The 17539-nt window shown below is 42.7% G+C and overlaps 1 protein-coding gene across 8 annotated transcripts in view; it reads right to left on the bottom strand.

Moving 5' to 3' along the window:
• SLC15A2 (solute carrier family 15 member 2) overlaps positions 1-17539 on the bottom strand; it is a 70048-nt gene that overhangs the window by 30227 nt on the left and 22282 nt on the right. For all 8 annotated transcript variants that reach the window (XM_032692649.1, XM_032692657.1, XM_032692656.1 and 5 more), the window contains 10 exons: positions 16924-17011; positions 16168-16309; positions 14201-14293; positions 13054-13153; positions 8164-8254; positions 5942-6019; positions 3244-3326; positions 2185-2271; positions 1789-1878; positions 1427-1471 (listed from right to left, as the gene is read on the bottom strand). In XM_032692649.1, coding sequence (XP_032548540.1) covers positions 1427-1471; positions 1789-1878; positions 2185-2271; positions 3244-3326; positions 5942-6019; positions 8164-8254; positions 13054-13153; positions 14201-14293; positions 16168-16309; positions 16924-17011 — 897 coding nt within the window. The remainder of the gene's footprint in view (positions 1-1426; positions 1472-1788; positions 1879-2184; positions 2272-3243; positions 3327-5941; positions 6020-8163; positions 8255-13053; positions 13154-14200; positions 14294-16167; positions 16310-16923; positions 17012-17539) is intronic.

Here is a 17539-nt window from a genome sequence, read left to right as displayed (position 1 = left end):
AAAAAGGAAATAATATCTTTCCAAGAAAGTGCTCTGGGGGTTTGTCTCCTGTCTACCAGGCTTGTCCTCAGCTTAGCCTAGAATGGCTGCCTGTCTCTGCCCGCAGCTGCCTCCTGGGAGAGTGGAAACTGCTGGGCACAGCAATGGAGTCAATTAAAAATATCAGGCAAATACCCCATCCTGCTACTTTGTGCCTACTACAGGAATGTGCCATTAGGAAACAAGCCTGGAAGTATTTCATCTGACGCTAAATCACTCCCTGTTTGACTCCAGACTTCCTAGCTGAGCCTTTGTCTGCACAACAGAAAGTCACAGAGCACTACAAACGTGAACTCCAACAAGCCATTGGGATCACCCCAATGCTGAAGTTAATTCTCATCTTCTTGAGCTGGGACAACTCATGAAGGAAGAGTAGATGAGACTGAAACAAAAACCAAAAAAACTATCCAAGTTGGTGTGACAAAAAAAGCCCTGAATATGTCCTCCTCCACCCAGGAGAGTTTAATAGTGACATTTGGTGATTCTTATCTCTCCTGCTGATGGATCACTAACTGCATGTGAGCAAAACAGTAGAAATAAAAGGTTTTAGAAATACATCACAAAGACTGCATGGACTTATATTGTTTTGTCTTTCTGAGGTCGATAAATATTATCCAAGGTGTATTCTTTTTCATGCCTCATTTGAGCTAATTAAGCCTAATGAGTATCACATGTTGAGAGCCCAATTTTTAACAGGAGTGACCTAGAAGGTCCCACATTTGGGGCTTTAAGTCAATTTTAAACTGGAAAATGGTCATTTACAATCCCAGATTCTGAGGTGGGCATCCACAGGTAAGATCTAGATTGCCTGTTAAAACATATATGTCTGAAAACCAGCCCTGTATGTTGGCATCTTCGGGCACACAGCTGATCTACATTTATCTGCGACTGCAGCCCGTACCTTTTGCCATTCACACCTTTGAAGAACTATATGGCAACTAGCTAATTAATCCTCATCGCATCCCTAGCCTATACCCAAGAATCCTCCTGATTTTGAGAGGCTTCATTAATGTATCACCAAGTAAGCCAGAGCAGAAATACACAACTACATCAGCTCTAGTCACACCTTCAAAGGGCTGTGTGACTTCTCTGTCTTCAGTGGGGGCAGCAGGATGAAAATGCCACCTGCTTTACGCCACAGAGTGACTGGTTGCCTGAAGGTCAGCACTCCTGACCTGCTGATGGGTCCCCAGCCCTCTCTCCTTGCACAGATGAGCTGTGATGAACCGAACACGGCTGCGCAGAGCCGCTCGCTTCCAATCACCAAAAGTGAAACTCACCCAGATTCACCAAGCAGATGCTCTTAGTACTGCAAGGTTCCGGTTAAAAAGCAAGAGAAGTGATGTTACTACTAGTCTTACCAGCCCTGGTGACATTAAGTACTTACAAAATCAGCATTCATTTTTGTGGCTTGCAAAGTCCACCTGGATCCCTAAGGAGAAAACAGACAGCTGTGAAGCTTTCAAAATGTCCCGTGGGACTAGGAAACATGGGGACAGAGAAGATGACAGCGCTGGGGGTCTTATTTCCCATCTATTCCTTCCCTCCCCTGTAACACCTGTCAGTAGGCAGGGCACATTCTCCCTTTTCACCCTCCTCTGCCAGACACCTGGCAGGACTGTGAAGGGATGGCCAGCAGTGATGGTGGACGCCTGGTAGGAGCATGGCCCAAGACACTTTGCTGTTACCCGGGAAGGACAGAGGTGCAAACCCAGGCTAGCAGGCAGACCTGTACCCATTGTACTGTACCTGCTGATCAAACAGGGCCCAGAACATTGGCAGCGGTATGAAGAGGAAGAGAACACGTGTGACCATTTTAACTTCCCCAATCAGCTGTTTCTAAAAAGGGAACAGGCACAAAGGTAAGGTGGGGGTGTAAAGCCAGCAGGTGATTCAAGCCATAAAGCATGAGAACTCCTATTTCTTTCTGCATGGCAGTTCTTCATTGCACTTCCTCATGATATGGGACATGTTCACTCTTCTACAATTCAATGCAGCACCTAAACTGTCCATTGAGGGTCAGGAGAGTACAGATGTGGGAAGGGACAGGCAAATGTGCACCCAGAGTCAGTCTTACTGTCTCCCCGTCTGTCTGCCCATCTGCCCCCTTCCCCCTCCAAACTTGCAAGTTAGACCACTGCTTACCGAGTATTTTTCTGATGCCCAGTCCAGCCAGTGATCCCTCTTTGGAATCTCACGGGAGCGGTTTTTCAGCCGGTTTTTAATAGCAAACTAGGGAGAAAAACAGGTGAGTAACTCACTTGTGCCATACCTGCCCTTGTCACATTCCCAATTCAAGGCTGCCTTTCCCATCCCCAAATGTAAGCAGTGCCAGAAAACTGCAGGGGGTTTTGCTGAATATTTCCAAAATCTCAGACTGGATGCTTTATGATGAATTCCCTGCAGGGAAGTTTCTGTGACATTGGTTGATTAAAGGTTTGATGTGGAAATGAATCATAGAATGTCCTCAGTTGGAAGGGACCCACAAGGATCATCAAAGTCCAACTCCTAGCCTGTTTATGCTGTGTGCTCCAGTCAGTGGACACACTGAACACAGCCACCCTGGCAAAAGGAGTGATAGACCTCACTTAGAAATCCTGTCTTTAAGATCTCGCCTGTTTCCCCAAGGTAAATCTGGCACTAGGGTTGACCTAGATAAAAAGAAAACATCTGCTGTTAGCAACAGCTTCCTGAAATAGAAACATCATTATCCACCTAATAATAAGACAGTATTTTTTCACATACTGTATTCAGCTCACACACTATGAAAAATAATTGATAAGGCTCTAATGCAACTTCAGCAGGTGTCTCTTGCATTTACATGAACATGCTGAATGTGCATAATACAAATGTGTGCTATCACTGTCTGCTGAACTGATAAACGTCAGCAAAATTATTTAGCTGAAAAAAATGGAGTCATATCTGATACTCTGAGTTTCTGAATTTTCCTTTTAGTTCAGTCTCCACCAGCATCTGCCACAAATGGTCAACTGAGGTCAACTGAACATGGAGCTAAGGAGAGACAATTCAAATGCTGAAAGAATAAACTAGAACCTAAATGTGTTTCTCATTCCTTTCAGCTCATCAGCAAGATATCCAGAAGCAGCATACAGAACTCCAAAAGTCACCTCCCCTTTGCCTTTGCACCTTTCCTGTCCTGCAACCTCAGAGTCATGCATGAAAAAGAGAATGGCACACACTTACACCGATGCATTTGCACACTTCCAGTAAGACGTTCCCTTGTGGTGGTGTTTTTCTGTACAGTCCACTTCCAGCAATGAACACAACTGAAAAAATATTATAATCCAAATGGGAATTTACATGGCTGAAGCTCAATCCTGCACTGGGCTCTGGGAAGGATCCCCCACCCCCGTATTTAACAGAAATGCTCTGCCCTTGGGGCTTACAGGATTGCACTTTTAACTAAATGAATATACAGGAATCCTTTCATGCCTTCAAATGGAAGAAAATGCAACATCCTACAAGACACAGTGTGACCCTTAGGAAGTCACCATCATCTTCTCATGCTGCTCTGGAACAACAGGCACCTCCACATCTGATTCATGCTGGGAATAAAACTTTGAAAATTCACTCCATCTGTGCTTTGTGTAGACTAAACTTAAAATACAATCCTTAAAATACACACTGAATTGCTGCACCTGATGTTGGAAATCAGCCCTTACTGCAAGAGTGTGAGGATTAATCCAGATACAACATGGGCTCTGTGTCCTTGAATCTCACACACATTTCAACAGCAACTGCCACGAAGGTCAGTGCGTCACATACAGGTGTTAACAGAAATTACATCTACTTATGGTTTCCATAAAGGGTTATACAATTTAAGATACTGTTTTGTCTTGATTTCCTTCCTCAAAGCACAAAGAATATCAGATCGAGACTTCAAAATCCTGTCAGAGATGGAGCTACCTGATTATGTATCATTTATCCTGCTCTGTGAGAGCCTCTGAGCACATTACAATTCCAAAGACACTATCAGGGAGAAGCACAATGAAAGCTAAGCATATAATCCATATAATAAATCAACCAACTTCTTAAACTAACCCAATTGTCTGGTCAGTCCACAGCCAGTGGAGAATAGTAGGTACCTCTGTCACAACACAGGAGGCCTGGAACTCCAAAGGGAACTCACCTTTGTTCTTTTCTAACTATGAAGACTTTTTGAATCCAGGTTAGACTTGCAGACCTCTGAAAGACGTCTGAGGTCAGTTTAGATGAGTTGCACTTTGCACTTGTGCAAAGTCACCCAGAGGGGTAGCTGCACTACCTAATTTTTAGCATCTCCCTGTGAACCTGTTGGTGCCTCTAAAAGGTGATTCATTAGGTTCACCTAATGAATACCTTCTAGCAATGCCACTGACTACTTTGGGAGCTGAGGTTCCTGAATTAGGTTTGGCATTTGGAATTAAATAGTATCAATCTACCCCATCAGTCAGAAACAGAAGCAGTGCAGAAAATCTTGCTCTGTAAGAATTTCATTATGCCTCTTAATCTACCCTTGGCCTCCATCATCATGGGGAAAGAGCTAGTCAGGGCCAAAACGGTTAGTTCATCCAGTTCTGCATGCTGCTCACATAGTCAAATATATCATTTCCCAGAGCATTTTAGCATGTTACAAAAGAACACAGAGCTGCTTTGCTGGGCAGGCCATGGAATCTGGCAGCAGGACACTAGCTAAAAACACATTTCGATTGATGCCTTCATGGAAACTGCAATATTTACACGTTCATTTTCTCCTGGGCAACTACTACTCTGCTAGAAATATTCATCACACAATGGTGCACAGAGGAGCCTGTGCTGCCTTAAACTGATAGGAACGGGCCACAGGGGGGAAAATGAAGCTTCTCAAGCCTGTGACCATGCACTTTTTTGAAAATAATTGATGTAACGTTAGCTGTGGCCTGATGACATTTCTTCAGTTTACTGACTCTTCTCCCCGATGGAAATTTGAGTGGAGACAGCAACATTCACATTCTCTGAGGGATGAGCTTTTCAAATCACAGATGCTGTGGTGAAATCACACAATTGCTTGGTCTCTCAGTGAAGCTAACAATATGAATGAGAAGCCAAAACCTCAAAAATGCAGCGTAATAAGGGGACTGCTCTCCTCAGCATCTTCAAGATGTGAAACTAAAGCTAATGGGATGTCCTCTGTACTGGCTATCAAGGAGTAACAGTAAGAATGTCGAGACTGCTGAGTATTTTATAAGGGTTGAAGAAGAAATCTTGACAAGTACATTAATGGGGCTAAGATGCAAGCTTTAGGAAGCAGGGGGATTGTGGCTGCCTCCTGACAGTTGGACAATAAGGACTTTTTATCGCAACATAATAATAAGTTGTCACTGTAATTGTGGGAATTACTTCAGCCAAGCAAAGTGAGACAGCTCAGAACAAAGTAACATCTCGTTCAGCTCCTTCTGCAATTCCTGTGGCACACTGATTCAGCAGCAAAAGTCTGAGACCTTAAAGGTGGCCCAGAGCTGCAAAGAGCCCGTGGAAAGGTTAGAAGCAGCATGTGAAGCTTCTCTTTTATAAGCTGGGGGATTCTGAGGACTACTCAGATTGCAGTTCAAAGGCCAAGCCTGCTCATAGGCAAAGCTGCAAGTCACGAGGAGAATCATTTTGATGCATCCCTTTGCATTAGAGCGAAGCATCCACCAGACCACCCCCTTAACAGTATCATGATAAAGTATTGCAGTAAAACCACGGTCTGTCCACTATCAGTGAACTACTGATTTTTCTTGCTGTTCTGAACTGTGGAATTGTTGGATGACCTTGAACGCTTGCATTTCCCCTTGCAGAATTAGTGAATTTGGGCATTTTCTCATCTATCCATGGACTCAAAATGGTAACTTCTATTACAAGCATTATTGTTTCCACTCACCAAGTGCCAACACCATCAGTGCTGCTGGGACGCCAAAAGCCAGTGCATAACAATCCTCTCCAAAACATTTCACATCCCCTGAAAAAGAAGTCAGAAATAAAAGCACCTCATTACAGTCAGACTTATGGTACTGGGGTTTTTGATTTGCTTCCCTAAATCTGTCACTTCCCCTGGCTTTAAATCTTCTTTGCTGGTACTTGACACTGTGAATTGAATCTCCTTGAAACAGTAGTCCTCCCTTGATGAAGACAATTTTTAAGCAGGGTTAGAGTCTGCCAGCAAAAGCAGCTGATAATTGGATATTGATGCAAATAGTACAAGAGAGGGGGCAGACAAACAGGTATAAAGAAGTACTAGTAACTTGGGAGAAAAAAAAAGCAACATTTAAAATAACCTGAAGCCATTCTGTATTTGCCTAAATCTAAATAGTGTTTCCACATTACTTGTGCCAGCTGCATGAGTTGTTGAGTGAAAAACATGAATCTGACTTCATAGAGAGCTGCAGTGGACAAAGTGGAAGCCACTGCCCATAACTGTGTAAGTGGGAGCACAGGATTAGTCTTAGAACTCCAGTTCCCTTTCCTGCCACCTTCCCAGTCTCACTAGGGGCAACCTGCTCCAAATGTCAGGTCTTCCAGCAAGCCATCAGGAAGCCAGGTGTGTTACAGCACAGGTTTGAGCAATCTGAGCTATGGTTCACTGAAACTCTGCACCGCTTGGACCAGTTCTGTTCTCACACCATGTGAATTTAGAGCTCCAGTTTCAAACAGTGAGCCAGCAGTGGGATCTGTGTTTCTATGCCAGTGGCTAGAAATTACTGCATTCCTACAAGAAGTAATAATAAAATGGCTAAAACAAGCTAACACAGTTAACAGGAGACCAATCCATGAAGCCTCTGTTGCTTCTGTTTGTTGTAGCTGGGCAGCCACAGTCAGCTGCATAGCTGTGTGTATGCAGAGCATTTATTTACCTATTTTCAGCCAATTAGCTGAAATCTGATAAAGCATGGAGAGACATTATGGGCACACTAAACTTCTGACATGCTAAATAAGCTTGACTTCTCCACCTAGAAGTATATATTTCACAGTTCTGTCAAACATCTACAAACAGCATTTCTTGCTTTTCCACAAAAAGCTTTCAGACTCAGGAAAATTTTACTCTTCCTCCATTCTCTCCTCCTCAGTTCCATGTTGCAACTAGTTTATAGCTGGGCTATAATGGCACAGGTTTTGATGTTCAGAGGGGACTGAGTTCTCATCTGCCCATTGACTATACTGAGCAAAAGCCCTCTGTAACTGAATGCTGACGTGGGGACACCAGAGAGAGAATGAGTAAGATACAGCATTTGTCTTCGCTCCTATGCATGGTGTAAACATGAGACAAGCACAATTGTTCACAGCCACTGTGATATGAACAGCCTGTTAAAATAACAACTGCAACAAAGAAAGCTTTCTGGAAGCCATAGGGCAGAATAAAAAAAAAAAATCACTATTAAAATGTGAAGTCTACCTTGTCCCTGGTCTGTCCCCATCACCTATGGCCTGCAGCTCTGCCTCTGTGCCTGTATTTAAAGTGTGCCAACCCCCTTGGCTTCAAGGCGCTGTGACACAATGAAGAAAGTGCAGCAAGACTTGGGGAATAAAAAGGCTTGTGCAAGCTGGCTAGAATATAAAGTAGGTCTTAAATGGGGCATAGGCCTGTGCTTTGTCTTCAAGGCTAGTTGCTCAGGGCTGCAATCTTGCAAGCAGACCCAAGCAGGTACGCCCGGGTGCCAGGACAGAGCCCTCCAGAAGTCAGCAGCACCCTGTGGGAGGGAGAAGGTAGGACTTCCAAACCAGCTCTGCTAAGTTTTTCAGCCCCGACAGGTTGCACGGGACAACAGAGACCATTTCCCATCCACAGTTTACCTGCACTCAATATGGGAAATAGTCCTTCACTGGCAATGGGGATTAGATGACCATACAGGTCCTTCCACCTTTCATGTTTTAATTCTGCAGTTCAGGCTGGCTTTGAAATACAACCAGGAATATAATTTCTGTGACTTGTCTGCCTGTATTATAAATCTGTTACACTGCTATGGCAGGATTAACAAGGCATAAATGCAATACACTGACCACTACACAGATAATATAATTTCTGCCATTCAGTTGTCATAAGAGCCTAACTATGCACAGCAGTTAGAGGGCAGCTAGTTTATTGTTTTATTCTAAATCAACACTGACCTCTTAATACAGGAGTTACAAACGTAGAGATCAAACTTCCAGCATTAATGGATAAATAGAAGATGGAAAAAAACTTGCTTCTCTCCGAGGTCTAAAATAAGAGAAGACAATATCAATGTCATGGCTAACACACAGCATTGGGCTTGCAAATTGAACACTATCAATTCCCTTGTTAGGAAGGCTGAGTTAATATTGACACGAAGTGCATAAAATGTTAAGCAAACAAGCTTGTGTTCAGGTGACGGTAAATGCTCACACAAATCAGCTCACATTACTTGAGAAGCGCTTTGGGGCTTTTTGGCATTTCACAGGAAGAGCCACTGCTTTGAGAGTGTTGTGAGATTGCAAGGAAGAGAGAGCATTTACTTATTCAGAACAAGTAGCATGATTCAGATCCTTTGTCACCTAATTCAATACAATTTGGCATGGTTTGACAAGCTCATAATTTCTTCCCATGTCTGAGCTCTTTATTTTTGTTCTCTTCTCCTCTCCTGTGTAGAAATAGAAAAAGAAACCTGTATATTTTAAGGAGCTGGTAATTACAGCATAGATGAAAGAGTGCCAGCAAATGAAAAGTATCCATCAGACATGAGATTACCAAACTGAGGACAGTCAACCTCAAACTAAAAGGGTAAATTAAATCTAGGGGAGCAAATTCAAGAGCCTGATGAAGGGGTGAACTCCAAGCAAAAGAGTTCAGACTTTAACTTATGTTGTAATATATTATAGTTCATACAGTCCAAGGATTCCTGTTGACATGCTTTCTTCCTGCATTATTCCTAATTTGGAAGGAATCAAGAACTTGATGCAGAGTTGGGCCCTTCTTGCAGAAGTAATATGTGAGGGCATTCAACTGGGGCCAGTCTCTCCTTTCTTGTGGGAGAGACAGACATGCACAGTCTCATGCATATACAGTGCTAGATGCCAGCAGAGTGGAGAAACAAGGACAAGATACCTGACCTAACAAATGCTCATCTCTATCACCAGCTCTGTGACATCTGAGTCGGTAAAGGTAGTGGGGAAAATTGCTTCAGACATGGCATGGTGCCTGGCAGAGAGCTCCTTAGGGCACATTGAGCCACATCTCTATGACCTGAGCATCATTTTAATGTGAAGCTTTAACTTAGCTGAGCATGAGGAGCTCCTCAGGGACCTTTTTCTGTCTCCTTTCCCTCTAATATGTCCTGCTTCCTTTTGCTCCCTGAGACAACGCTATTCACAAGGCTAGAAAACTGGAGAAAATGTGAAGAATCGTAGGCAGTTGAAAGAGGATAGCTCTTGTGTAATGAATCCTGGGATCCGAAAACATAACAAAACTTCCTGTAACTGATGGTGCAGCCAACAGGAAATATTGTTACTTCGTATGGCAAGAAGTCCCTTATCACAGGGGTTCACTATAGGAAAGGTGGGGAGGTGGAAGGACATGGAAGGGCTTTTCTTTATGTTCCCTTGTAAAGCAGGTAGTGGGAAGGTGAGGGTAAGGGCCCCCATCACCTCCCACTGCCACACGCCAAGGAATCAGGAGGTCTGCTAACTTGGATTAAGGGCTGTCGATCTTGACTCAGCACAGTTATGAAGACCCCATCAACTTGAGCTTTTGGCTTTTCCACAGTTTTATTTCCTAGAGTGTTCAAGGCTATCTAGTCCATACATTACTCGCAAATTATTTATCCTGGACTAAAGGATTTGAAAGCCTTATAAAAATCGTCTCTGTGGTTAACAGAAAACAGCGTTGGGTCTTACTGTCTGTTACACTCCATTTCTGACCTTAACAGTGGTTTTGATTACCTGAAACTTTCTATTGCTAAACTAGTAAAAACATATTTTCTTTTTCATTCTACCTTTGTGACTGGATATTTGTCATCATGAGGAAATCTAGAGAAATGAGCAGTCTCAGCAATCTTTCCCACTCCTGCAGTAGCCCTGCCATAGCTTGTCAGGGTGGTGCAGTAGATTCCTCACAGTCCTGCTCTCTTCTAGTCAAATTCTCATGCCATGTGTCTAACTCTTTATATCTGAGGAACTCAGAATTTCTGAGAGCTGTAATAAACTCAAGCATGCAGCTCTTGACATGGTAAAGTCTAGAGCAACAATTACCAAAAAGAATGTGGTGGTAACAGAAGAGGATAGTGAGGCATAAAGAATTTGGAGCATCTTATTTCACACAATGTAAAAAAAAATGGTCACAGAAAGGCTCCAAAAATAATGACCCAGAAGCTTGCAAATTACACTGATTGAAAAAAAAAAAAATAATTCCTTCCCTATTGTCTTAATCTTTGGGGTAGACGAACATTAACAACATGATTTGGATTAGCTAATTTGAGAAAATGTACCATACATGGTAATCCTGATCTGCTTGGCAATCAGAAAATAAAGAAATCAAGAGAAAGCTATTTAGTACCTTAAACACCATACTGCATTGTTTGAAAGCAGCTTTGGTCCCTAATTAATATGCAGAGCAGCTCCATATTCATATAACATATCATAAATATAATTTTGTTCAGGCATTTTTAACTTGGACTCCTAATCCTATAGACAAAGATGTCTGGAAATCTCCTGTAGATAAATCTACTTTCCCTATCTGACCTCCTGCCAAATCACTCTTCATCACTGTAGCAGTACTGTTCTCAAAGTGGCAGATCCAAGACTATTATGCTCATAAAGTACTTAAAAGAGGATCAGACTGATGTTGCACATTTACCTCAAAACATAAACTTGTCTCAGGGGCAATTTATTGTTTTATACACAAAACTACCTCATCCTTAGCTTTCACATTGAACAACTAAGCCTGTGCACTTTAGGACTCAGCTGAAGTTTATTCCTGAAAACTAAGGGAGAATCAAATGCTTCATTTAATAGCGAATTTTCAAAACTTATTTTATCCTACCTGGAGTGTAAGAAGAAAAACATAAGTCCCCTCGAACACCACTCAAGACGGAAGAAATATTGTGGTGGCCTCGAACCTTTTATTTCTTACAAATTCTCATTCCAATTCTGAAGACTTAAACTTCCTATCACATAGCATAAAACATTTGTTTCTTCTGAAAGGCCAAGTCATTTCAAAATGGTAAAATAGAAAACTTTCTATTCTGAAAAGAATGAATAGACCAGAACGTATTGTCCTTATCAGAATGCTTTTTACAGTTTTCTTTCTCTAAATTAGTTTCTCTTGAAGGTGGCATACAGGTGAATGTTTGAGACTTAGTATTTGATAAATTTGTTGGAGAGATGTAGTCTGAATGCTGGAGAACAGGTACAGGCCCACGCAACCATGGGCAATTCAGGTTTTTTCTCTGTAACAGCTGTGGTTGCAAGTTTAGGATAATAATATGTAAATGCCTGGCTGGGGTGCTGAGATTCATTAGCTGAAGTCTATAAAACACTCTGAAGATAAGTGGTACATATTATCATACTGTAATTAGGTGGTAATTGAAAGATGCTGGATAAACATTATTAATTATTAATATTCATAGAAGTAGCACTTCTGTAAATGCTGCTCTAACACCAGTTACAATCCTTTTGGATCCAACTGACAGCACAGGATGGTCATGCCTGCAAAAGGTTATGCTTTGGACAAGTGACCGTGAAACATCCCGTGGTCTGTTGCTCCTTAGTAACCATAATCTTCACTACTTCAGCATCACGTAGTTCATGTGCACAAAGCACAAGTCTTCACGAAGTTTTAAATCTAGTCTATGTTATTAGTTCATTAAATGCTGACTACATACTGGGGTATTGCAAAAGACAAAGAAAATACTGCTCTATGGGGCTCCTTGTCTACAGATAAGGGGGCAATTCTTGTCCAACTCTACCAGAGCCTTTCCTGACAGACTATTAATCTACTGTCCTTCTTCAATGAAGGACTGGAATTGCATTGATGGGAATTTCCATCTTCCAAAGGTCCTAACATCTTCCAGTATTTCTCTAGAACTACTTTTGGAACAATTTTTTGTACTGTCACTCCTAAATAATCCTCCTTGAATATAATCCTACTCACAGACCCCAACACTTTTCTTTTTTGTAGTAGTGGCCTTCTACATATTTGAGGACTTATGCCATGCACAGTACTTGTTGATTTGAATACTGTCATTGAGAAAATGGAAATTTCTATTTGTGTTTTAGGTCAACATAAATCTGTTTAGTTTCAGGTCAATTTTAAAATTTAGCATTTTGCCTGAGGATTAGCACTTCCTGACCTGCTTTGCTTCTTTAAGCGCTACCTTATCCCTGGTTGAGCCCCTGTGCTGCATAATGGGAGTTTGAGATTACTGCAGATGAGGGGCTAAGCACTTATGACAGAGAATGAGGACATGAAGCAACTGGACTACAATTCATAGGATACAAAGCACAAGCAGAGCTAAACAGAAACATTTCCATAACTCTTCAGAACTTTCCATTCTGGAATACCCAGAAAACATTCTGGCACTGCTTTCAAAAGACTGGAATTTCCTACAGTTCTTTCTGAACAATGTCTAAGAAACAGCTTATGATTTGAGGAAAAATTCCCACGGAAGCACAGGCTGGTGATAAAATTTTTTTCTCCCCTTTGCTGTATTCCATTGCAGTGCATTATAATCACCCCTATTAAGCTGGTTCAGAAATGGCTACAAGACAGGATTTTCCACCTACTCTGATGTCCAATTAATATTTAGATGATTTCATGCAATTATGACCTATCCTTTCCAATATCAGTCCTGTTCTGCTGTCATTTTCCTTTCCTGAAGCATCCAGATACTCTCAAGTCTTATGCAAACCATCCTTCCTCAAATCTTACTACATCTTTTCCAGCAAACTGGCCCTTATTCTTCTAGCACAACAGGATTTGATCACAAAAACATCTTCATAAAGTAAGCAGACACTGCAGATTTTAAGAAATAAAAGAAATCTTACATGTTCCTCTTCAAACTGGTCCCCCCCAAATGCAGAGACACAGGGCTTGATACCTCCTGTTCCAAGGGCGATCAAAAACAGACCAACCATAGACAGGACCCTTCATGCAAGAAAAAAAATATCACCATTGCAAAACCTTTCCAGTGAGAGCATTTTAAGTGTCAGCCCACCATGATTCCTCTGATAACATTGCTTTTTGCACATGGGTAGTGATGATAAGCCAGCTAAGTGTGAAAAACAAATTAACTATCCTAATTTCTGCATTCAGTACCAGTCAATTAACCAAACTGTTTTTGTCAGTTTCTTGTTGTTCTGAGGCCCTATGGACATACAGGAGATCAAAGATCTGTGGGATTATTTCTCACTCATATGACAACAAAAGATTTCACAGATCAATTGAGAAAAAGAAAAAAAAAATGTGTGTGGGGGGAAAGTGCCTTTTCCTGTAGCCTTCCAGCCTGGGTAAGTGCAGACAAACTGTTTGAAACAGGCTCGTTCCTGGCTGTTTTCTACTTCCCAGTGGTCTTCAAAATACCATTGTTGGCCTGGCAGATTATGCCTGCAGGGAACAAAAGTGTCAGGACTGGCCACATCTGGGACAAAAGAAAACTGTTCTGTAAACTACATGCGCTCTTGCCTGCATGTACTTTTTTTTTAGAGCTGTGACCACACAGGCAAAAACAGCTTGGTGGTTTCAGAGACACTACTCTGACAAGCCTACCACTTCAGAATCTAGAGGGCAAGATGGGTTGTACCCAGTGGAAGACACAGACCCTTCTGTCATCAGAAAATGCATTTTTGGTTTTGTGTTCCCATGCACACCAGCGAACCTTGCTGAGCTGAACAGCTATGCTGATGAAATGAGAGAGGAATGAGCCCAGTGCAGGCAGTTGGATGGAGGAGACCAGACTTCAGTGCCTGTGATAAAGGGTTTAGAATCTCTGTGGAGATTTCCAACTCCATCTAGTGTGTTCGCACACTAGACCCACCCTTCTGCTCTTACTCAGAACATCCCTAGTCCTTCCCTGATGAAAGTAATCCATGCACAGTCCCCAGACTGCTGGCCTGATGGAGGTTAAACATAGTCCTGAGTAAACCAACTACCATCGCAACCTGCTACAGCACTGTGGCTTCAACAGCTACTTACACATGAACCGCCTGGTTGCCCAGGGATGGAATGGCACCGACTGACTTTATCAGATGGCCAACAACATACACAATGGACAGGTAGATGATCGTCCTGTGAGGAAAGCAAACAGCAATGACTGAAGGTGCCAGGTGATGTACAATCCAAAACAGAGTGTTCCCATGCTTCCTGATACAGCAGCTCTACTTGGCAGACACACAAGGAACTGGTTTGTTGCACCACTGGTACAGTAGGCAGCTATAATTCCTTTGTGCCAACTCTGAGTGCACTAGAAGAAACAGATAGGCAAATGGGTTCAGATTAAGGAGGGATAGCCCCTGCTTTGTTTGCAGACATTACTGAGCAGAATAAACTTAAAATGTTTCAGTCTTGTCACGCATGGAAGGCTGTAAAGAGGAACATACTGTTCCAGTCCAACTCAGTTTCCAGATTACTAATAATTGGCATTTTGTAGCATGTGCCTAAATGAATCCCTTGACTGGAAGGCATCCCTAGGGACAGTCAACCCACCCAACCAACTCATCTGAATTAGGAGAGTGGTTTCCCCATTGTAAGTTTGTTTTAGATCCCAAGTACCTCTGAAGGACTGAGCTCATCTATCTGCCTCCCATGTGTTGGTGAGGGAGAAGAAGAAATCAGAGTAGGACAATCAAGCTCTTGAGTGTATTATATTTCTTCATCACCTTCAGGATTAAGAGATATCTATGTATTTATGTGCAGATGACACATATAGAGGGAATGAAAGGACTTGTTAGGACAGGGACACTAGAAGAAGTCCAATGAGCTTTGAGCATGGAAATGGTCCCCGATGCACTCAAACCCTGGTTGTAACAGCTAATTTAGAGCCACATCAGAACAATCCTAAAAGCCCCTCTAAACTGTTATCCTGTCCTTGGTATTGGCCGAGGTCCAGCTACTACAGCAAAAGCCACCTCCTATTAAACTATAGGGATTACTCCAGGGAAAGTCTCTTGCCTAACACACCAAAGTCTGTATAAGAATCTACCTTCTCATAACATCACGCTGCACAATAGATATCCTCAAATACCAATGAACATTGCTAGGTGACCTTAAATAACGAAGTTAATAAACCCTCACTGTTATTTTTTTTACTGAAAGTGGTAAGAGAACTACTGAAATGGAGAACAGAGAAAAGAAAGAACATGGATACCTCCTTAAGAACTTTCTTCTGGAAAGGCATATGGCAGTTGTTTATTTCCTGCTGAGACTCTTCTGCCAGATGTGTGTAGTCCTAGAGAGAAGGGTTCGGCTGCATTTTATCACCCCGACAGCCAAGACTCCTCAGACAATGAACAAACAGTGCCAAGCAAAGAAAGTCCTATATCCAGCAGCTCACCACCACTCTGGGGCAGATGTTGGCTCCACAAATTATCATCAGAAGGGAAGACTGCTTAAGGACTCTCACTCAGGAAGAGTTTACCTGGTTATGTTCTCATGGAGATGATTTGAGTGAACCCAGGTTTTTCAGGCATAAAAATGGCTGTGCTCACACATTCCCTATGCTGTGAAAAGCCTAAGTAAGTACACAATAGTTAGTGTCATTTCAATAGCTAGTGTCATTTCATCTGAAACTGCAAGATCTAGATGATGACACCAGTTCCTCAATATCTTTGAATCCTTCCCAGAAGCAGACCTTGGCAAACTGAGGGTTAATCACCTTACACATCAGCTTCCTGAACAGTGAAGGGAAGGGCAGTGGAGGAAAAGCCTATTTGTTGCAATTAATTTGTTCCAGTTTTGTTGCCTATTGGCCCTTGGGTGTAAGAGGAGCAGGGAACAGCATGAGCAGATACATCAGCTGTCAACAGAGGGGAGCTGACCTTCCCAAGTGTGTCTTTGCTGCACTCTGAGCCAGCTCAAAACTGGGAGCACACACAGCACTGCCCTTGCACAGGCTGCACGGTGTCGGTGCATGCTGACTGAATTAGAAAGGTGTCTTCACTTACTTGTATTTCCCCAGCCATGAGTCTGCCATGATGGCGCCGATGACAGGTGTGAAATAACATAGCGCGGAGAAGGCATGGTACACAGCGGTGGAGAGATTCTCATCCCAGTGGAAGAAGCTCAAGAAATACAGTGTCAGGACAGCTAAAAGGAAACAAGCAAATCACATCAGATAATTAATGTGTATCTCTGCAGGTAAGCAGAATCACGATGGCAAGGTAACCACTGACTTGCCTAGCAACTATGAGCACTGCTGTGGAAAGATTTGTGCTTTCAGACCTGTTCCTCATAGTCTCTGACACAGGAAAAGCTACAATGAGATGTATGAGTATCACACATTCTTTGCTCATAAACATTTATGCTTACCTGAAAAATATATATTCTCTAGCTTATCTTGCTGTAACCTCAGTTTGTTTATGCACATTTTCCATTTGCAGATTAGGTGCCGGTAAGATTCAATTCCCAAACACACAGATTGCACACAGCTATGAAAGACATAACACACTAGAAAACCAGGTCTGATATAGAGAGTTATATAAAAATTTAGACTGGAAGGTACATTTGAAGCCCTCTAGTCCCAACTTCTGCTCAGAGCAGATACAGCAACAATGTCAGGGTACACTGTTCATACCTGCATTCCAAAATACCAATTTACTTTGAAAGACAGCTGAGACCAACTATATAGCACAGCCCCGGAACACCAGTGTGTATAGGAACCCAAGGATGGGAAAGTCACTTCTCAGACACAGGCCACATACCTCGCATGCCATAGTAGGAGAAGCGCTCGCAGAACTCATTCACCACAATGAAGGCAATGCTCAGAGGGTAGTTGGAGCCACAGAGTTTCTGTGGGAGACAAACAAGAACATATCAGCTCTGCAAAAGTCTTTACCCCAGCAACATATCCTCACAGCACCTGGATGGTGGAGAAGAGTCCAGTCCAAAAACCAGGTGCCAAGTGCTGCTTGACTGGACTGTGAGTTGGACTCAAGAGAAAGAGTGGACCTCACACCACTCTTGCTTTGATTAAGGCTCCCCAGTGAATCAGCCTGGCTGACATGGGCCCAGTAAGGACTCCCATGGGGATTTGTGGGCTGTCAGCAGCCACCATGCTTTTAGCTCCAGGAACTCCACTGGAAAGGTGCTACCACCTCCCTACTGCAATGCAAAAAGTCACTGAGATGAAAAAACACCTTTGGATGCCTTTTCTTCTACACTTCATATAAAGCTACTGCCCTGCCCCAAAACTGCTCCCTCTTCTAGCACCAGATCTTGCCTCAGAAGCTGGGAGACCCCAGGGATCTCCTGTCTGCTTCTGTGTGTGAAGCTGCTCCCTCCCACGTGACAACTGCCCTCAATCTCTGTACCTCACTT

Source organism: Chiroxiphia lanceolata, chromosome 7 (genome assembly GCF_009829145.1).
Source record: "Chiroxiphia lanceolata isolate bChiLan1 chromosome 7, bChiLan1.pri, whole genome shotgun sequence".
Taxonomy (NCBI): domain Eukaryota; kingdom Metazoa; phylum Chordata; class Aves; order Passeriformes; family Pipridae; genus Chiroxiphia; species Chiroxiphia lanceolata.
Note: the sequence above shows the minus strand (reverse complement) of the source record. Positions and strands in the feature narration are given on the sequence as shown.